At 31.2% G+C, this 23,507-nt stretch overlaps 1 protein-coding gene across 1 annotated transcript in view; it reads right to left on the bottom strand.

The window, feature by feature from the left end:
* The window catches only part of LOC115880510 (zwei Ig domain protein zig-8-like), an 81,465-nt gene that overhangs the window by 5,640 nt on the left and 52,318 nt on the right, over positions 1 to 23,507 (bottom strand). The window contains exons 3-4 of the mRNA XM_030897730.1: positions 22,582 to 22,760; positions 21,447 to 21,564 (exon numbers count right to left, since the gene is read on the bottom strand). Coding sequence (XP_030753590.1) covers positions 21,447 to 21,564; positions 22,582 to 22,760 — 297 coding nt within the window. The remainder of the gene's footprint in view (positions 1 to 21,446; positions 21,565 to 22,581; positions 22,761 to 23,507) is intronic.

The raw sequence follows: 23,507 nt of genomic DNA, 5'->3' as shown, positions 1-23,507 counted from the left end.
TGTACAGGTGCTAAAACCGACAACATTACTAGCCCATTTGTTTGCAAAAAAACACTATTTAAATCTTTGTAAAAGAGCAAGCTAATTAAATATACCCCCATTATTTCCCCCCAAATATTAATTAATTACATACTTAATTTGTTAGTTGTATTTGAAGCAATTATTAATCAATCCAAACAGCCAATTAATATAGTTCGAAACTAAGATAATATTAATTGGTTTTCTTTTACAAATATTTAAACACTTCTTTTTTTTAATGAAATAAGCAAACAATTTTATCAGAAACTATTTGAGACAGAGTTTACCAAAAATGCTTTTTATAACTACTACTGGATAAATGAATTTCTAGTACTTGTATAGTATGACTTTTTTTGAAACTTTAGTTTCGGAGATATAAAATTAATCGCACCTTTTAAAGAAATTATTTTTTTTCAGGAACTATTTGAGGCAGAGTTTGCCAAAAATGCTTTTTATAACTACTACTGGGTAAATGAATTTCTAGTATAGTATGACTTTTTTTGAAAAGTTTTTTTGTAGTTTCGGAGATATAAATTTAATCGGACCTTTTAAAAAAATTATTTTTTTTTTCAGAAACTGTTATTTGTTCAGAAAATTGTTTGATATTCCATGGGTATATTGATAAATAAGATCTAAATTATAAGAAAATGCATTTTCTACGAATACTTGGAAAAATAGGTAAAATATGGTATAATGCGATTTGATGGACAATTAAATTGTGCATCTAATTCTCTAAATATGCGGGATGTTCCATTTAAATTAAACAAGGTATTGCCGTTTAAAGCTAGTAATTATTTAAAATACATTTTTTAGACACTCTGTATAATGTAGTATTATTTTTATTATTGCAGCACAAAATCTAGTAAATAGAGAAACTTCAGTACAAAATTTGGTTTTAAAAACTTAAATATGCCTAGAGAAATGAAGCATTAAAATTATTACTGTATTTTCAGAAAATCGTAAATATTTCACAAAAGGTCAGATTAAAGTGCGGTAAACACAAATTAAATTTACCATTATTTTAATCGTAGAAACTAAAAATGTAATAATATACAGAGTGTTCCATTAAAAAAATAAAACTTTGGTATATTTTATTTGTTTGGAACACTCTACTTTTTGAAAACAATTTATATTGTAGCTTTAGTAGTCCTCCAACGATCCCATCACTCACATTTTATAAAAATCTAATCGTGTGGCTACAATATTCCGTGTCGTATGAGATGAATAACCTTGTATATTTAAAATAAAAAAAATATATTTATATATCGATACACCAAACAAACTTTTGGAAGCACTTGTGTATAAGGATAGATGGTTTCCAACGAACTTATTTTGGTTCCAAAAATACGTAGTTGTTCTACGTCCAAGGTATATTGGGATACCCTGTATAATAAAAATATTGTGACAATTTTATTATATCAAAAAATTTAAACAAAACAATTGACTGGCTCTAAGATTGATTAATTTAATAAATTTAATATAGTAACAATAAGTTTTTTCTTGTTAATATTGTTATTGTTTGTTTTTTATTGTTTTAAATTGTAACACCTTTTTGTTACTAACAAAACGAAAGAAAAAAATAAATCGGGGTATTTAATTATATTAACGTCCAAATATATTTTAGAATTCCTTGCTATATATTCTTTACCATTTTAGAAAGACTGTTCAAGTTAAGTCACTCTATATAATCATATTTTTAAAACCTCTCTCCACCCTCAATAATTCTCTCCAATTAAGTCCAATTGCTATGCTCATCTAATTATTTATAGCAACTTTAATGAGCTTTAAAAGGACGCAGGCCTTTAGTCTAACAAGCTAACCAATTTCAATTAATGCTTCGGTTCTGTTTTGGAAATTCATTTTGGTCCTTTTCAGCCGGTTAAATGTTACATTATCTGGCAATACGCTAAAGTTTAAAACTTTTGAAATCTCGATCGTAAAGTAGGTGTCGATGTTGTTAGAGGAAATCGATGCCAACAGAAAGTTTCGAAGATGTTAGCGATTTTTTGAGAACATTTTGTGATACTTTTTCGTGATAAAATTTTATAATATAGCTATTACAGTAAGCGTTCAGCGACCCGATATTATAATATTGGATTAAGAAGATTAATTGTACATAATAATTAGTAAAAATCCTCTACTGAGGCGTAGGAGACTATAAATTCAATTTGAGATTATAAGAGTAATATACAGGGTGGGGCACCTCATTCGCCTCGGTTGATTATACCAAACGGAAAGATAAAATAAAAACGGAAAGATGAAAAAACAAAATATTTTATGGGTGCTATAATGCTATAATAAAAAAGATTGTCAACACCCTGTACATTGCTTTTCAGAACTAATTCTTGTGCTGACTTTTAAGCCAAAGAAATAAACTTTACTGAAAAGTTTGATTGCTTTGTTTATTGTAAACAGGGGTATCAAAAATTGCTGGTCTTTTTTAATATATTTACATAAAAACTTCGTTATTTCAAATACAACACCCTGTATTATTAAAACAAATCGAAGCAGATTCAAATGCTTTTTCAAACTATATTAAGGTTTCCTATACCTATCTGGCTCAGATTTTGAATAAAGAGCAATTTCGTAGTGTCGTCATGGAAAGTTTCGTAGTGTCGTCATGGATAGTTAGTAGCTATTTTCAAAATCGAAATTAGTTTATGGCCTTTATTTAAATTTATAACAGTTTATTTTTATTTAATTTACCTACAATAGTTCAAAAAATAATACTAAATTTATTATTCAAGAAAATATATATAAAATATTATCAAGAAAAACGAAGACGTGTTTTTTTGAGTTATTATAGGATGACTTGTAGATATATGGATTTTCTATAAAAGAGCCAATTATGGCAAATTCATTGTTTTTTTCACCGCCAACGACAAGTTTCTGCCTAATAGTTTTTTTTATAAACCCACTACCAGCTCTGCGAAATAGGACAAGTTGTTTTTTAAAGCAACGTTTATCAGAAAGATTCCTAGTTGGATATCTTTGGGCATAAGCCCTTGAGGCTAAGAAGCTATTCTCCTCACAAAATAATAAAATCACTAGTAACATATCCATTCGTCTCGCCAGCAGATACTGCTTTATTTTTCTTGATGAAATAATGAATTAAATTAAACTATTATGGGTAAATTTAAGTAACTGTCACTAGGGAATTTTCATGGCGACACCAGCCATATTGACGCCATTTTATTGAAAAATCGATTTTTATTCAAAATCTGAGCAAGATAGGTCTAGAAAACCCTAATATAATTTGAAAGAACATTTGAATCTGCTACAACTTGTTTAAAAAAATACAGGGTGTTGCATTTGAAATAATGGAGATTTTATGTAAATAAATCCTTAAAATAGATCAGCAATTTTTGGTACCCCTGTATAAATTTAAGGAAGCAATAACATTTTTCAGTAAAATTTATATTTCTACCTTTAAACTCAGGACAAGAATAAATTCTGAAAAGTAATGTACAGGGTGTTGATAATCTATTCTATTGTAGCATGCATATTTAAATATCTTTAAATATATCCAAAGATTTTAAACATATAGCAAGTAAATGCCTCTTTTTGGGTCCAAGAATCTAAAAATAAAATACCGGAAATAAAATAAGTGTTCCATAAGAAAAAATATAACTTTGGTTCGGATCATAGTTCCGAAACACCCTGCATATTTCAAAATAATTTTAATTTGTGCACATTGCCTCCCCACATATACCCATAAAATATTTTGTTTCTACATATTATCCGTTTTCGTATAATTAACCAATGCAAATGAGGTGCACCATACTGTAAATGTTCATATTTTTTTGTAAAACTGGAACAAAAGAAATTGAATTTATTAAAAATAAACCTTAATACTCTTATTTATTTTGTATTGATCTTATTGTATTATCTTTTTATTTTATTTGTCATTGATCATTTCATCAAATCAAATCAAACCAAATCACCCTATATTTTAACATCTAGCTACTACAATTTGTCGGTTTAATTTAATGAAATTCATCCAAGAAAGTGAAATACAGAAACACATCGTGAGCGATCTAATCAAAACATCACGGAGCCGCAACAGAAACTGCAAAGCCTGCAAAGTGCCGACACAGTAACCTACTTCAAATTAAACCATATTAAGGGTTTATCTACGCCTCTACGCTTCTCTATCTCCCCTCTCTGTCCCTCGCAGCTCTAATCTGCCTCTATTGCACAGAGTTCCGCTCTAAGATATTCGTCGATTTAGTTGTTACAGAGTCTCGTAGACCGCTAACATTAGAAGCTTTAACTAGCTTATGCTCTCTTCCGCGAACGGCATCTACCGATGCATGGGTAGACGGTTGCATTTTTGTTCGAAAACACTCGCCTGATGTAAGAAGTTGCGATTTGTTTTCATATCTTCTCTTAGGAAGGATTATCTGCTGGTAATTATTGAAAAAGGTGAACATAAATTATTGTTTTTTTTTATTTACAGAAGAAATACAGGGTCCGGCAATAGTGCGTCGGGCATCTGTAGCTCCTAGAATAAAAAACTTGGAAATTGTGAAATCCACTAAGATGTATTTCGAGAAAATATTTTATCTTTTATAGGGTGGTTCAAGAAAGTGTAAGTGGATCGGGAGGATTATTTTTAAATGGAACACCCTGTATATTATTGCATTTTTGGATTCCTTTCAGATGACCTTACATAATCCTAATATATGTGTAAATATATAGATAGTTTCAGAGATATTAATAAATAAAAAATATATATGTATATTTTTCAGCCTTCCTTAAGAAAATATCGAAAATATAAGAATTGTCTTGAAATCAACAATATATTAGGTATTTACTTTAGATGGTTTGTTCTTACTTTGCTATAAATATGGTAATCGCAAATCATACAATAAATTCTACGCCAAACCGAGTACCAAACTTTCTAAAATATAAAAACTTTTCTTCGTTTTTTTTTTTCAATGGAACAAACACCCTGTATATTATTTTTCAATAGATGGAGAATTGAAAAATAAACATTTTTTATATTTAGAGTATTTAAAAAATTTTAACGGTTTCGCAAAAATATTCGCGGTTTTATATTTCATATGGCATTTTCCACAGTCAATTTTTATCAAAGTTACACAACTATTTTTCTCTCATATTTTACCACCATTGAAAGAGCTATATGGAATAATACTGCGTGTATCTGCAAAACCATTAAAAATTTTGATATATTTTAAATAAAAAATGTTTATATTTTAACTCTCCATCTAGAAAAAAAAATGATATATAGGGTGTTCCATTAAAAAAAAAAGAAAAATTATTTTATATTTTAGAATGTTTGGCGTAGAATTTTGAACATTATGTATGATTTAAGATTACGATACTTATAGCTACTAGCTACTACAATTAGCTACTAGCTACTACAATAAAGTAAGCATAGACTATTTAAAGTAAATCTCTAATATAGTTTTGATTTCAGGACAGTTCTTTGTTGACGTATTTGTAATAATTTGTTAAGGAAGGTTGAAAAATATATTTTTTTTTATTTATTTAATAATATCTCTGAAATTATCGAAATATACTTACTCATATCTTAGGGTAATCTAAAATGATCTGAAAGTAGCCAAAAATGCAATAATATACAGGGTGTTCTATTTAAAAAAAATAATCTCGATCCACTCAGACTTTTTTTAGTCACCCTATAAGAGTTAAAATATTTTCATGAAATACATCTTCGTACATACTTTAGGTTTACACATAAACAAAATTCCCAAGTTTTTTATTGTAGGAGCTAAAGATGCCCAACGCACTATTGCCAGTTCCTGTATATATGCTTTTTTAAACTCTGTAATAAGGGCGATTTCAAGCGGATTTTTATGCGTCTTGCAACACTTGACCTCTCTGGCATTATTTTGTGATAACGTTGAAGTCGTAACCCATACAGTAGACCAGAAAAATCAGTATCTATCTTTTCTGGCAAGATAGAAATAAAGTTATGACTGTTAAGATTATTTGCTTCGTTTACCCTTAACAATATTCAATAAATTACTTTTCCAACCGAAAAAAAGTGTACTTCTTGCATAAAAAAATAAAATACACCCTTAGATACTCGATATACTTAGATAAATTGTATTAAATTAAAAACTCTTGTCTAAGATCCAAATAGAATAAAATACATTTTTGAATATATCATTCAACAAAATAAATTAGAATTTGTGTATCCTAATCCATAAAATTATGAAAATAAAATACCTTCTATATAATGCTTGATATACTTTGATCATACGCTAATAAATTGAATTGGGTATAAATAATATAATAAATCAATTGCGATCATCAAATTTATTATAAATTGTTTACCTATTTTTGTTATTAATAATTAACAAGCAAAAATTTAGCGAAATATTAAGCATTTAATAAATGACATTCAAAATAATATGCAATATAACAAACCACTAAATTTAATTGGACATATATATTATACTAATATTCAAATTATTATATTCGCGGAATTTGATTTAGTATTTTGCATTATTAAAGAAAATAAAAATGTTAATATCTTTATTTTATTTTTCGTTTGTTTTAAAAATATATATACAGGGTGGCGCAACCAAAACACCGGGGGGTAAGCAGGGGCAAGGACATCAAGTTGGCAAGTCATCAACTCGATGAAGGAGGGCCATGGCCAGGTCCTCACAATAGGAGGTGATCTCAAATCCAAAGGTGGCAATATCCTTTCTATAAAGAGAGATATATCCTCTATTGTAGGTTCGGGAAAACCCCGTTATCAGGTCTATGGAGAGACTAATGAGGTGGAGAAAATGGGGATAGATCCTTAAGCCTCAGGGGCACCTCAAGCGGTGACAAGCTTCTCGACTGTGAAGAGCACGGAGGACTAAATCCCAATCATGGAATTGTTTATACCCTGGTAGGAGGTAGATATCTGTTCCTCGGAGGATGAACATCTGTTGCCAGATGATGATAGGAAATACCCTGCCCTCTCCCCCTTACAATAGGAAGATTTCCATGTATGATGACTTATATAGTGTATGATGCGTTATAACACACGGAAGGGATATACAATACATCTTTAATATTGCGGTAATTAACCTTCCTTCCACTCATTCTACATTCTACGAGGGCTATAGATGGATAAAATGATCCTCATGATGAAATCAGTCATATTAACATCCCATCGCATTTGTGTGTTTTAATTCCACGTTAGATCAGCTAGTTAATAAAATCTAACACCAAAAACTTACTGATAGTTGGGGAGCACAACGTATAAAATAGCTTTCCGTGGAAAACTTCATGAAGGGAAGGTGCCAGTGGAGTTGTTTTATTAGAAAAATATATGTATTCCATTAATTTTTATGGTGACACCGTCACAGATGTTCCGTTTGTTTGGAGTGCGTTAAACAAAATGGCCGCTATAGCAATATAGACAATGTGCGCTATCGTCGCCGCTATTTAACCGATTTCAATTTTTTTTAGCTTGTTAGAAAGGTAATGTACAGAGGAAAACAATTAATTCTTGAAAGTATTGGGAAAAAATAATATTTTGATTGCTGGTTGGATTTAAAGTGAAAAAAATTGAAAAATATTTTTACCAAAATAAAATATGGTCTACGTTATATGAGTTCACGTATTTAAAAAAAATTAAGTGATACATTTGCACATATATGTTAATAAAATTACAAATCGGCATCATCATTATCAACTTCATCACTACCTTCATCGGCAAAATCAGGCGGATGCAAATTATCACAAGTTGATTGGTCCGCATTACAACTACACATTTTCGTGCAAGGCATATTGTTTGCTAAACATTTACATGGTGGTGAACATCGATTTTTAAGACATGAATATCTAATCAGTTGAAGAAGAGACTCTGGAGCACATGGTTCTTCACACATAACAGGGGTAAGCACTCCCTCTTCCAAATACCAGCCGTACCCAACTGGATTAGGGATGACTGCATTTGGTTCATCATCTTTTGACCACACAAAGGCTTGAAAGTTAGCTCTCTTAATTGCGGGTACAAGGGAACCACTAGTGGGGGGTAACTAATCTCCAAGGGCTTGTTTCGCAGTAAACATTGACCATCGTAATTCTGCAAGTGATTTTGTTAGAGTGCTTGCTTTATAAACTCGACAAATAAATATTTCAAGCTGATGCAAAACATCATCAGGTACTAAATCACTGGTACCCAGTTTCTGCAAGGCATTAAGTTCTTCTTCACTCGCTGAAACAAATGCCTTCCAGTATGACAACTTTCCTTTTCCAAACAAACTTCCGGTGGTGTCACAACCAGATATTGCATGGAACCCGGGCAGTGCTGAAGATTTAGTGGTCCGAGTGAAATATATGTTTTTAACTGATATTGCCTCGCCTGACGATGGTACAAAAAAGGTGTTTTCGGGAAGCCTTGCATAGCTGTTCACTAGCAAAACTAAAATATCTGTATCATTAGCAAATACCAGTGGTGTATCTGCACCTCTAACTTTTGCATTAATAGCATGAAGTATATTTTTGTGTCGGCTTCTTCTTTGCCATCATGGATGATGTCATCATAGCCATACGCAACATCTGTGAAAGTGTCACCATCGACATTATTGGACTACATGTTTATATCTATCGATTAGTACCACTAGTACCTTCCCTTCATTTACTTTCCCCCGGGATACACAATGCTTCCGTACTATGAGTTATATAGATTTGGCAATAGAATTGGCATACACCGAATTTTTTGTTGTGCTGTCTACACTACTACGTTATAGTATCTACGCGTAGTGTCTTCGAAATGTATTTTTGTAATTTAAAAGTGGTTCAAATGAGGCAAAAGCTTAACGTTTAGAAAACATAATTTGCCATTGAAAAAATTACAGGATGGCAAATTAAGGTACGTTGACATTTGTCTGAATCTGCATTATTACCTGTTCAGTTTTAATTTAGAAATAGATTTATATAGAAATATATAGGCATTTTTTCTTAAATTACTTAAAATCAAAAGACGCCTAAATTTTTCTAAATTATGCGCCACCCAGTATAATAATAACATAATAATTTAGTGTACAATTTTACGCTCTTAGATGCAATGAATTTTAGAAATACACCACGCACCAAGATGGCGAACCAAAACGTAACAGAATCTCAACGGAAACTACAAAGCCTGTGCTGTGCCGACAGTGTAACCGATTCAAAATTAGACCATATTAAAGGCTTATCTCTTAGTGGCATTCACTCCAATCTGCTTCCGTTGCAACTAAGTCCTACTCTAAGATGCACGCCGATTTAGACGTTGGAGCCTCGTCGACCGCTAACATTAGACGATCTAAGTAGCTTACGCTTTGATTGGCAGCAGTTGCGGATCGGCAAGCAGGTGCGTTTCCGCTCTGCAGCTCTGCGTTGGTATACGAGGTGTCAGGAAAATTTCTGCTTAAGTAACTTTCATAGAAAAAGATTTATAGGGCAAAACCAATATACTTGATAGATATAGAAATATATTGGTTTTGAGTCATAAATCTGATTCATGGGAGCCGCATGGGAGCCACCTGGGTCCACTGCTTTTTAACATTTTTATTAATCGTGTTGTAACATTGTATAATTTTTTTCTTATATTGATGATATTAAAATTTTTAAAACTATTGAATCTATTAATTACTGTGAACTACTTCAAGAGGATTTAGTAATATGTTGTGGCATCTAAATGTAGAAAAATGCTATACAGGGTGAGTTTCCTACGATGTTCTCTATGGGTATCTCGGAAACTACTGGAGATGGAGAGTCGGTTAAATAGGGAAAGAATTGCAGTTTTGTGGAGTCATAAATATGCGCCTTTAGGCTTTTTAAAAAAATCATGGCTTACTAGATATTTAAAAAAAAACAAGTTTTGGCAATTTTAAAACTTAATCCCTAATTCCATTATAATCTATTTTACATAAAAACATTTTTCAGATAAAAGTTGTAGATAATCACACAATACCTAATGAGTTTGTGTTTTCTTATTTTTTCTAAAACCTGTCATTTTTGACATATGACACAAACATATGTTTTTTTAATGGAAACCATAGTTGGCTATAACTTCATAAAAATCGCCGTTTTTTAAGCTTTCCAGCGATATAAGGTATAGTATGTTTATTTCTAAAAATTACTGAGTTATAGCCAATTCTTATCTTTCTTGACTGATTTCACTTAGTTGGTATGGTATTCTTATTCTGTTATGATTTATAACTTATAAAAAGGCAGAATATATTATTAAACGGTTCTTTACAATTTACATTACGCTAACTAAAACTTAAAAAAATAATATCACTACCCCATACACTTTAATATATAATTTATTTTAGAAGTGCCTCTCTTAATTCAGCGAGGAGGCCCATGAAATTACTGGCCCACCTCTTGCGATCCCTGAGTTTCCGTAATTATGATATAAATCATTTTTAACATAAATTGACTCTGTTGGTATCACCCTATTGATGCGCGACTATATAAATTTAACTTTTCTAACATGTCTTGAAAGCCGTTCTCTAAAAAAACGTAAATAACGTTCACCGGTCAACGTATCCTCGAAAATATATGGCCAAGAAAAGTTGAACCAATAATCCTACACGCTTTTCTTCATTTAAAAAATTCATATTTAGAATTTGTGTTTATTTTAATTTACAAAGTTTGGATGTAACAGCTTCACATTTCTGAGAGCATAGACGATTAAACTTGTTTCCATGGCTAAATGAAATTGTTTAAAAATGATACAAATTGGCTATCACTCAGTAATTTTTCGAAAGAAACATATTATACCTTATATCGGCTGAAAAGTTAAAATAATGGCGCTTTTAATGAAGTCATGACCAACTATGGTTTCCATTTAAAAAAAACATATGCTTGTGTCATATATATCAAAAATGACAAAAACTTTAAAAAAAACGGAGGACACAATATCATTAAGGATGTGATTATCTACAACTTTTATCTGAAAGATTTTTGTCTAAAATAGATTTAATGGAATTAGGAACAATTTTTGAAATAGACGAAATTTGTTTTTTTCGAAATATCTAGTAAGGGATGAACTTTTTCCAAACCAACTGAAAGGCGCAGGTTTATGACCCCACAAAACTGCAATCTATAAATTAATGTTCAATCTACTATCGACCTGAATCACCCTAGTTAATACATACTAATGAACATACCTGTACATATTAAATTTTACATAAATATGTAGAATATAATGAAAATAGCAAACGTTTATCAATTTATTCAAAAGAAAGTTCAGTTTCAATAAGGTCGAGTGAAATTATCGTTAATGCTACAAATTAGTATATTAATTCAAACTGAACTATACGTCAAATATTTATCATTGCAGCATGTAAATAACGATAATAATTTCGCTGCTTTTAGAAAGCATGTATTGATAATTAGTAACGTAATTATAGAAATTTTGCAGGATGGATGTATTTACAAAACATCATAAATTTATACCGGATGTTTCTCAAAAGTGACTCACTCCTATAACTTTTTTATTTTTTCGGTCACTTTCTTGTTTATTGTATATTTTTTTTAATTTATTCGATAGAAATTGACACTCTGAATAGAATGACATATCCATAAGTTAACTTTTAACCTTCTTGCTTACGAATAATTTGGTACCACACACTTGGTATTTCGAGTCAAATTGTCGTCATAAATCGCATGTTGCAATTTCAAATAAACCATATTCGAAAATGTCAAAAGTTAACATATTAAATGTCATTCTATTCAGAGTGACAATTTCTATCGAATAAAGCAACAAAACACCGAGGGTACCACTCAAAAATCAAAAGTTGTAGTTATTTCCGGTAAAACAGGAAATGACATAAAACAATTGAATACGTCCATTATTCCTAATTTGTGTCATATATTAATATATCAAATCTCGATTTTTTATCTGAAAAAATAAAAAAGTTATAGTGGTGAGCCACTTTTGAGACGCACCCGGTATTAAAAAAAGGTAAAAAGAGTGTGGTCGGTTATTTGCCAAGCGGCAAAGGTGTGTTCTACTGGTCCAAGAATACTGGGTGAGATTGGAGGTCTAAGCACTTTAATTATTTAATTAAAAATATTTATTTCAATAATGCCAGTAGCTTGTTTGGTCAAAAAAGCTGACCAAACAGAATATATACTATCTGTCCTTCATTCATATTTTGAAGAAAAGTGGGTTTTAATGAAAGCTACCGAAAACAAGCAATATAAATTTCAAAAATAATCTAGATCAATGAAATCTTTCTAATTTCAAAATTATCTCTTTTCCTTTTTTTTGTTCCGAGAAAGTAGAGCGTTAATTACAATATGGAGGATTAAAATGGGATATTAATGCCCCACAACTAAATATCCTTAACGACTTACTCTTAAGGTCTATTTATAATTCATTAAAAATCTTCTATTACAAAATTAACAACCCATATTTTTTACTAGATTATCTTTTTTCTTTTTAAAGTATCTCATTATTTCTCATATTTTTAAAGTCACTCTTTACCCTAAAGCTCCATTCATAAAACCTAATAACAGACCCCTTCGAATTGCGTTGTTTAATGCAACATTGAGTTCAGCGTTGGGATACCCCATTACTTCATCTTCCGTAACGTGTCTCTGAATAATCGTTTACCGAATATTCCTGATAGAAAAAAGATTATGACAAACTGTAGGAATTAGAAAATTGGTGAATACGGCCTCTATATTTGAACTTCTTCAGTGTCACAGATAAAGGATGCATAATATGAACATTTGTAATTTATTATCTTTGATATAATGGGTTTACTAGTTTTTTGAATTGGATTAAAAATACGGAGTTTTTAACAGAACATTGTCTCCTTAATGAACACCTTAGTAGATTGAACCTAAGAAACAACAGCGAATGCAGATGCTGTGGAGAAAATGGGGAAACACCAGAACACCTCATCACTGAGTGTGACGAAACGACAACCATTCGTGCCATAAACTTTGGTACGACTGATATCAGAGATCGAGAACTAGCCTCTGTGTAGCGGTCTCAGATACTGGCCTTTGTCAAAGCTCTGAGACCTATATGAAGAGTTACATCTTGTTATAACTTAAGAAAGGGGGGCACACAATAGATCTGTGTATAAGGTGGCGGTGATTAAACCGTCTTCCAAAAAATTCTACATTCTAAAACTGATATTAGTTCGTTTGTCCGACAAATATTTGTCTAATGCACATCTTTTTCAGCCTGACTTGTCCTCTTATAGGTTTTTTCCATGTTATGCGATCTCTAGGCAATCTCATCCATTGTCTTCTTCTCACTGTTATAACGTCACCTGACGTCAAGACTTATCTCTTTTTTGGTCAGCCCACACTTGTGGTTTTTCTCCATTTCTACAGTATGTCCCAGAATTGTATTTACAAGAAGAAAAACTTTTTTATTACCTATGTATTGGTATTTTGAGAAAAATGCATTCTTTATAAAAAGTTTGGCTTGATCTAAAATTGTTAATTCCGTTTATACTTTTCCGAATTTTCACACCGTTTTAAAGAAAATTAAGAAAATCATGGAAAAAGTCCTAAAAATCAAACAACGCGTTTTGATTAAAATTTTAAAGAAGCGTTAACAACGCGTAAAACGCTTAAAATGTTAAAAATGCTCAAAATTTATTTGGTTCAATGCTACGGACAGGCTGATGATAGTTATCGAAAAATATGACACTTTAACAACAGTAAAGAATATAACATTAATGAAAAATAATTATAACCATCTATCAAAGAATGAAATCAAATTGATATTACCATAGAAAGGCGTTTTAATTTTTAAGAAAAAATTAAACCATATTTTCATGTTTTTCTTAATTTTCTATAAAACGGTGTGGAAATGTGGAAAAGTATAAACGGAGTTAACAATTTTAGAACAAGCAAACATTTTTTATGAAAAATGCATTTTTCTCGAAATGTCAATAATAAAAAAAATTCCTCTTGTAAAGACAATCCGGGGACGTACTGTATAGTATGATTTTTTAGCTATTGCTCTGTATCCTGTCGTACCACATGTAAGATTCATTGCCACTTCAGGCTTGCCTCTCTTTGGCCACAAATATTTGTTACTTTGTTTGTTTCCGGTAAATGGGAGTTCCGTAATATTGTGTCTCGGAGTCACCTAATGCACAAAATATATTTATTTAAAAATTAGTAGTTATACAATTATACATGACTGATAGAAGTCTAGCGTTCCCTTTCTTTGGTATATATACCAGAAAAGACCAGAATAGTTTAAAACCGCCGTTATCTTGGTTATGTTTAAGTGATTCGCTTCGAATTGGCGTTGCATAATCCCTGACATTTTTACTAAATTTATAGTATGTTTAGAAAAAGTTAAATTTTGTTATAAAAAATGGCTTGGGCGTGTTGAATAACTTTCCCATTTATTGAGGTAACATCATTCCTCTATATTTAATTTCTATATTTACTCAATTTAAGTTTAGCTTGTCTGTAAACTATATAATAAGGCTATTAGTAGTTAACCTTTCCGCGACCGTGCGGAGTATTTTAGGTAACCCAGATGCGTTTTTTTTTAATAACTTTTACAATTTTTATTTCTCACTTTTTTCCTTTCAGGTAATCCTAGAAAATGTATTGTAAAACCCTTTTTTAATAAAAAAAATCCAAATAATTTTTTTTTCCGCGAAAAACTGAAATTTACTGTCTGGGATACCTCCGTTACCCCGCACGGCCTCCAGTGATTCGAAATCCTACATGCACTATTCATGTTTTTTTGTCTTGGTGACTTCTATGAACATGTAAATAAGTTCTATGTTTAGTTTAGTGTTGGTATTATTATGCTGTAGTAAGGTAGTGTGTGTATTTATTGGGGGAAAATGGCGCAAAAGGAATATACTGATGATGGGATAACAAAAAAGAGATTCCTGCCGAATTCGCTTCGAATTCTGTACGCTATCCTCCAGCCACAAGGATTGGTACTTATAAAGGTTCTAAGGAAATAAAATAACAACAATTTTTACAAAACTATGAAAACAGCAATATATTTATTTCCTGCTAAAAGCACAGTTTCCATAAATCCTTCTAAAGAGATTCACAACCAAATACAAATCAAAGATGCGGCTTTTGCGCCAGATAACGTAACAGAAAAACAAAAATATTACGTAGTACGTGCAAAAAAAACATTTTTAATATTTACCGCAAATAAGGTAAAATATTTTTATGACCTGACTGCCAAAATAATGTGTAGAAAATGAATAAAAATTTAGTTTTAAAATTAAATGTTTTTTATATTAAACAAAAATACAAACTATTTAAATTATTGACGTTTTATTATAAAACTTCAAATAATATTAAATTAAACTACAAATAATTATTAATAATTTACGAGTGACAAAATGTTAATAGTTTTTGAAATATTTCTGTGGGGTGTTTTAGTTACCCCACATGGCCTGAAACGTAACTTTTTGTAGCACACTCCCGGGAAGGTTAAACATTTTTTTACAATATCTTCTCTTTAATTTGGTGGGAAACCGTACATCTGAGAAATAATTTTATAAGTGGGCTATGAAAAATGCATTGTGATATTTAGTATTGTGAAAATAAGTTCTCAATATATACAGGGGGAGTCTTAAATAAGTGCAAATATTTTTAGTGATGGTATATTTCGATCCCAGAAACACATCTATGAGTTTCTTTGCGAAAAAAAATTGAAAATTTGTAATATTGAAAAATTTTTAGTTAAATATAATAATCGATTTATTATATATCTTCATAATAAGAAAATATAGGTAGTAGATTAAATTTACAAGAAGGACAACCCAGAAAAGATCCAGCGGTTCTCAAAATGGAAAAAAGGTAAAGAAAAAATCTGTTTCTTTTATCGAGATTTAAAAGCCCTTAAAATTTTTGCACGTATTTAAGAATCACCCTGTATAAATAGGGGAATTTAATAATATTACCTCCATGAATGTGGAAGTTATTCATACTTTGCATTACTTAAGTCTATATTTTTACAAGTAAATTTAACATTTAACGTTCGTTCTTGATAAATGAATGGATATGTAAAAAGCAAGAAATAGAGAATTGGTGGCTCTAAAAATTAAGGGTTTATTATAATTTCATTAACAAAAATAAATCATATAAAAAATATATTTCATAGTGCCTCTATTTTGAGAAAAAAAGATTCGTCGAAATATTAATTTTGATATAGCACACTATGGGTGAGAAATGCCTCTTACGCAAGATACAGGGTGTTAAAGTTTTTGAAAAATTAAAGATATTCTTTAATAATTTTTTAACAGTTGAAGGTATCGTTATAAAATTTTATTATAGGAGTCTGCCTAACAGAGACACTTTAAATGTAAAAAGAAGAGGTTTTAGTTTCAACCAGTGGCGTAGCTATGATACGCATCGGGTAATATTTAAAAAAATAGTACGCCACTGATAAAAATAAAAATTTCGGAGTTTTTTTATTTACTCGGTTTATTTCCAAGAAAAAATGTCTCGTGCAACTTTCTTCTATCTAACACCATTTTGTCACAATTTAAATATAAATATTTTTTTAATGAGAACCTTAAATATGCGAATTCTAATAACTACCTTAAAACTACAAATTTTATTTTTAACAATAAAAAAATTCTCTCTTAAATTTATAATTTTTTAAAAATTTATTTAGAGCTAATAGTAAAAAGTATTAAAGTTACCCTTGGGTAACTTTAATACTTTTTACTCATCATCTTGATGAAGGGAGCTGATGCACATGTGTTTCTGCCCTCTAATTATAATAATTCGCTGTATTTAAGATTTTCATTAAAAAAATTATTTATTATTAAATTGTGACAAAATGATGTTAGATAGGAGAATGTTGTAAGAGATATTTTTTCTTGGAAATAAACCGAGTAAATAAAAAAACTCCGAAATTTTTATTTTTATCAGTGGCATATTATTTTTTTTTGAAAAAAATACCCGATGGTTGAAACTAACTCCACTGGTTGAAACTAAAACCTCTTCTTTTTACATTTAAAGTGTCTCTGTTAGGTAGATTTCTATAATGAAATTTTACAACAATACCTTCAACTGTTAAAAAACTATTAAAGAATATCTTTAATTTTTCACAAACTTTAGTGGAAGTCCTCTATCATTCCTCGAAAGTATGACCGACTTACAGGAATCACCCTGTAGACTTTAGAAATGAGTCTTAGATCATTCAAAAATTTCTCATTTCACAATTATCTCTCGTTCTTTCTTCGGCGCTTTACTTCGACGAAGCGGGGCATTAATTACAAAATGGCCGATTTATCCCGGGGATTAACATGGGATATGAACGCCGCGCCACTAAATCTCCTTAACGATGCACTCTCAAGGCCTTTATATAATTTATGATAGACATTCCCTTTAAAGTGGCATAAACTGGATTTTAACACTAATCATATTTTTACGTTTTTATTCATCATTTTCAATGCCCCCCCGGTTGCATCTTTGTAAAGGACTGTGAATTTTTTCCATCTTATTCTTCTTCTCTTTTCGTTGTATCGGCATTCTCCATAACGCCCCTTTCATAAAACCTAATAACAGACTGTTCAAAGTTTGTTATTTAATGCAACATTGAGCTCAGCCCCTTTACTTTATCGGCTCTCAACCTTCACATAATATGTTACTGACAGAACAACGGTCATATCGAACAAGAAGAATGGGGTGCTGTTCCAAAAATATAATATAATCAGATATGATTTAGCTCTATCTTTGTTAGATTTTTTTATATGATTTGTTTATTATTAGAAATAAAAAATTATATAGTATGTCCTCGGGATTATTTTTACAAGAAGAAAAACTTTATTATTATTGAGATTTTGACAGAAATGCATTCGTCATCAAAATGTTTGCCTCTTTTAAAATCGTTAATTCCGTTTATACTTTTCCAAATTACCATACCGTTTTAGAGAAAATTAAAGAAAAAATCAGGGATCGTTTTATGGTAATATAATTTCGTTTTCCTTCTTTGATGGAATGTTATTGATAGAATTTTAAAAAAAGTCATATTTCTTGCTCTTCTAAGATGTTAAAGAAGCACAACATTAACTTAGTTCAATGAAAGAGTGATAATAGTTATCGGAAAATGTGATACATAAAAGAAATGATGATACATAAAAAGAATCAAATAAAATTTATATTATCATTATCATCTTCTGATATTTCTAAGACTTAATTTTTGATGACTTTAGGAAAAAATTCAACTTTATTTTCATGATTTCTTTAATTCTCTCTCAAACGGTGCGGAAATTTCGCAAAGCATAAACGGGATTAACCATTTAAAAAAGCAAAAAATTTATAAACAATATCTTCTCAAAATGTCAATAATAAACAAGTTTTTCTTATTGCAAACACAATCCGGGGACATAGTGTAGGTGGTAAATTTATTTCACTATATCATTCAATAATTTTTGTTATTTAAAAAATGTGGTACTAGCAGTTGCAATGTAAAAGTTGGAATATTTTAAAGCATTTTTATTTTATATCGTATGTCTATAAATATTTTGCCAAAATAAGATGCCACTCAATTTTGGAAAAATTCTGAGTTGAAAACTGAGTTTTGTTACTTTTTGAGGAATTTTAAATATAAGACGCTGAGATAAACTAATAACTAAGTCCAATAAAATGTAAAATAGAGCAATTCAATGAAATTGAAAAGACGGGTTTAAAAAATTGTTAATATGGCTACAATATGTTAGGAAAATGGAGAAACACAACTGATTTGGTTTAATCACTGAACAAACAGTGATTAAACCAAACTAAAAGGCGTATATGTATACGCTTTTTAGACACAAAAACGAAAGTGCTCAAACAAAAATATCTATTGAAGCACGTAGCCGAATACGGTTACAATCATATTACAATCATAGAATTATCAAAAATTATTTGGAGTAAATTTTAAAATTATTGCTACAAACTTCTTTGATTTGCTGAAAAATGGTTTGATGGTTATTCTTTGCTATTATCTTCATTGAATTGATTATTATTTTTCACCATTTTACACCTTATGTATTTAATTTATTTTGCCATCTATTTTCTTATATTTATTAGATTATTATTATTATTGTAACTATAATAATAATAGCTCCCGTATAGAGAGTACCACATTACCGTTCTTGTGGAAGGTAATGTGGCTAGCACTACGCTTCAACCGCCTATTATTACCTCAGGATTGTGAATCCCAAGTACTCAACCAAACTATTTTTATTTTAATAAAAATAGTCGGCTGATGAAATGCCGGGTGTAGGATTCGAACCCACAACCTTGAGATTGGTAGACGAGAGCCTGTACCTCTACGCCACCGGGCACCTCATTTTTTTAACTATACTACAGCAAAATGAAACACAAATTTGCCACAATACACTAAAAGACTTTATGATTGCATTGGTCACGCGTTTCGCTAACCATGTAGTTAGTTGAGTTTTAATCTAACACCTAATGTCCTGGGATCTTCCGATGTTGTTAACTCCCTTGTTCATTAGTAACTCACATAGTTTATTAAACATGTCCTCTAAACGTATGTGAGTAATCTTTGGCTATTCCTTAACCGTTATTGATATTATTTTCGGTTTATGGATGCCGCTAAAAGCTGCTTCTATTTCTTCGTCCTCTGATAGAGAATCTAATTATTTGCAGTGCTCTCTATAACTCTTGTCCATTAACCCGCTGATAAAGCACTGAGCAGCAAGTTCCTCCATAAACCCTTCCGGTGCCTCCCGATACGCTAGGTGTACCAGTCGCCGAAAGTCTGCTTCAAATTTCTGTAGAGTCCTTTCAGGCCTCTGCAGGCGTGTCTTGATCTGGGCCTGATAAAGTTGGTCGCCATATCTTCGGTCCAATGTAGCAACCAAGGTTTCGTACTCCTGCTGTTGGGCTGCCCCAATAGTTTAATGTAATTCCAAGGTAGAGCCACGCAGCGCTTGATCTGCTGATGATGCTAATATGGTTAGCGAAATGCGCGTCCAGTGCAAAAGTAATGTGTGTTGGTGAATTCGTGTTTTATTTTGCTGTTCTAATACCAAATGTTCCAACCTTCAACTGTATTAAAACTGTACTTTTTTGTCTTCAAAACAAACACTTCAGTAGACTGAAGGTAAGAAACATCGGCAAATGCAGATCCTATGGGGAAACACTAGCACACATCACGGAGTGCGCCGAGACGACAACTATTCGTGCCATAAACTTTGGTAAAACTGATATCGGAGATGGAGAACTAGCCTCTGTGAAGCCACCTCAGATACTGGTTTCTGTCAAAGCCCTGAGACTGTATGAACAAGAAACGCGGACACACAATAAGTACCTAATATCGCGGTGATTAATCCTCATCCCAAACATTCTACATTTTAGTTGAGTTCTAATCATCTGCTGATGATGCTAACATGGTTAGCGAAACGCGCGTCCGGTGCAAAAGTGTGTTGGTATATTGTGGCGACTTAGTGTTTTATTTTGCTGTTATAATACCAAAAGTCCCAACCCTTAAATGTAATAAAATTACTACAGTAAAAATATATGACCATATATCCACAGACTAAGGGAAAATCCAGAATAGCGCATTAGTGTATTGGCGAATTAATACCATTACCCCGTAAAACCTTTTTAAAATAAATATTTGTACTAGCACAGCTAAAAAACCTTCACAATCCATAATTAAATTAACTAATCCATTAGGATTCGCCATTTTCGCGTATTGCGATTTTATCCCGAGACTCGAAAATAAATATTTGCCTAAAATAAAATTGTACGCACATTACGTTATCAAATATCCCCATAGCATATACGATTTAATCTCCTACATATATTAGCATTACATATTATTTGAAAAGGTAAAATTTAGAGAGGATCTACAAACAAAACCTTTTTAAATTCGTAGAGAGAATTATCCTCTAACGAGAAGAGTGACTGAACTTTAGTGCCTTTTCACATTACTTGAGTTTGGACTGTGAATACTATTATTATATCATTTTAAGTAAAACTAATAATAATAATTTAAGTAAAACTAATAATAGGTATGTGCTGTAACTAATTATCATTTTAATTAACGCATTCAAATGAATATAAACAACTAAGTGTGTATCATGCTCAAAATAATTATGAAACTATAACAAATGAGAAATGAAATCAATAAACCGTATTATCTTTTTTTTTTCTTACAGTAAAATATCCTCTATACTGAGTGTAGACATACTGCTTTCTAAATATGACTTTTTTTGTAAAAACTATTTTCAGTAATCTTTTGGGGGTTGTTTACTTTTCAAATAGTTGTGTTTGGATTTAGCGATCAAATGTAGCTCGGATCGCTAAATCCAAACACAGCTATTTGAAAATAAGTAGAGGACAGCCAAAAAGTTATTTAAAATAGTCATTATAAAAAAGTCATATTTAGAAAGAAGTACAACAAAATTGCTTAAATAACTTAGCTTGTAATATTATATGTAAATTTGTAATATATTTACCGTTTAATATATGTACTCTAACAGTCGCTGAATTGGCGTTGGACGGAGAACACGTGTACAGCCCAGAATCCTTCTGAACAGCTTTCTGAATCAGGAGCCGACTAGTTGTGGTAAAGCCCTGAAATATAGACTCTTTAGTAAAAAGTAGCAAAAAACAAGCTGGAAGTTATAACATCACAGATAAAGACCGCATTATATAAGACTTTTTCTCACTAGAGAGCATGTTGGGCAACATGTTAGAATATAGTTGTCACAAGATTCCTAGTTTGTATGTATGTTAGTTAGTGAGCATGTTGTTACGTTGCTAATCATATAGACAAACATGATGCTCATCATGCTCCCTTGAGTTGCCTGCTTTAGGTGAAATTTGACTTTGTCGATAGCTTTGCTTCGAATTGAATTAAAAATGACACGAAAATTTATCCTATTCCAAAATTGGAAAAAGTTTATTTGAAAACCAATTTTCAGTGATCTAGATAATCTTTCCTAAAAAAATTTTCCTTTTACAACAACGCTTATCATTAGACCTCCGACTAAAAGTGATTATGTGCTATGTATGGTCCGTCCTGTTGTATGGTGCGGAAACGTGGTCAATCAAAGTAAGGTCTCTGTTAAGTTTTATTCAACCCAAACAGTCTCCCAAACGAAGAAGTCCTGCGTAAAGGTCATGTCGCAAGACAACTGCTAATATAGTAAAGACACGAAAAAATTATATTTGGGGTACATTTTGGGAGGAACTCGCTACGCCATTCGGAAACTGGTCCTGCAGGGCAAAATTGAGGATCGAAGAGGGCCAGGAAGAAAACAACACTCATGGCTCCGGAATATCAGAGAGTAGAGCGGAATACCGAACGCGGTAGCCATATTCCGTCGGGCAGAAGACAATACCCTTATAATCAATTTAGGAGAAAGTACAAATATGATACCCAACATACCAGATTGCATATGTGACCGGAAGAAGAAGAAAAAGAAGATAATCTTTGTTAGTCATCAATATTTTAACAAATAAAAATAATAAATGTTATCATAATATCTCATCTCATATTATCATAATATGAGATGAGTAGACTATCTTGTCAGTTAGATACAAAACTAGAATAATATAATGAATAAGAAGATATATAATTATACTAACTTTTTCAGTTACCAGGCTAATCCCTCCTCGAGGTGAATCAAAGTTGATCACGTGGGAATTGTGTGACCATACCATTGTTGGTGGAGGTTCAGGTGCGTACTGTACGTAGCATGTGAGGTTAATGGTCGAACCCATATTTATAAATAGTTCGGGACTTCCCAAGATTTCCGTTATTGGTTCTGAAACAATTAAAAAAATTAAATAGACCTAAAATTATTAGAAAATAATTAGCTGTATGTTATTTTCTAGTGTGCCTGTTTCTATAGTATACAGGGTGGTCCGAACTGTATTCCGGAAACTTCGGCAGCATATTCTGCAGATAAAAATAAATAAAAAAGTTCGTATAAATGTATGTCCTAAAATGTTTAGTATTGGAAATACTGGGTGTAGAAGATTAATTTCGATTTTTTCCAAATAATTCCGGAAGTAATGTCAATATTTGGATAAAAATTGGTGTCTGAAAGTTTTTTGACATGAGAAATTTGATTTTGATGCCAATATGACTCGTATTTGTAGGGGGCGCCACATGTATTTTAATTGTTTTGAAGAGTAATAACTTCTGGTCCGTGCCTGTATAAAACTACTGAGTGAAAAAATATTCATTTTCGTGATTTTTGAGGTAAAAAATGTATCTTGGTAAACATCGCTACCGTTCTCAAGATATTTAGAATGAAAATAGTCAATGCATGTCATTATTGACAAAAAATAAACATATTGAGTAGATAGTTATTTGTGTATACACTATACAAACTTGTGTATAGTGCTAATAATAAATTACAACAATTATTAGGTAATCCAAAAGATAAAACACCTCCACTGGAAAGGTCGGGTATTTATGAAATCTCTTGTAAAGATTGTAATCAGAAATATGTTGGGCAAACTAGAAGATCAATATTAACTAGATTTAAAGAACATTTAGCTCAGAT

Source organism: Sitophilus oryzae, unplaced genomic scaffold (assembly GCF_002938485.1).
Source record: "Sitophilus oryzae breed Bouriz unplaced genomic scaffold, Soryzae_2.0 scaffold_1625_pilon_pilon, whole genome shotgun sequence".
NCBI lineage: Eukaryota > Metazoa > Arthropoda > Insecta > Coleoptera > Curculionidae > Sitophilus > Sitophilus oryzae.
Note: the sequence above shows the minus strand (reverse complement) of the source record. Positions and strands in the feature narration are given on the sequence as shown.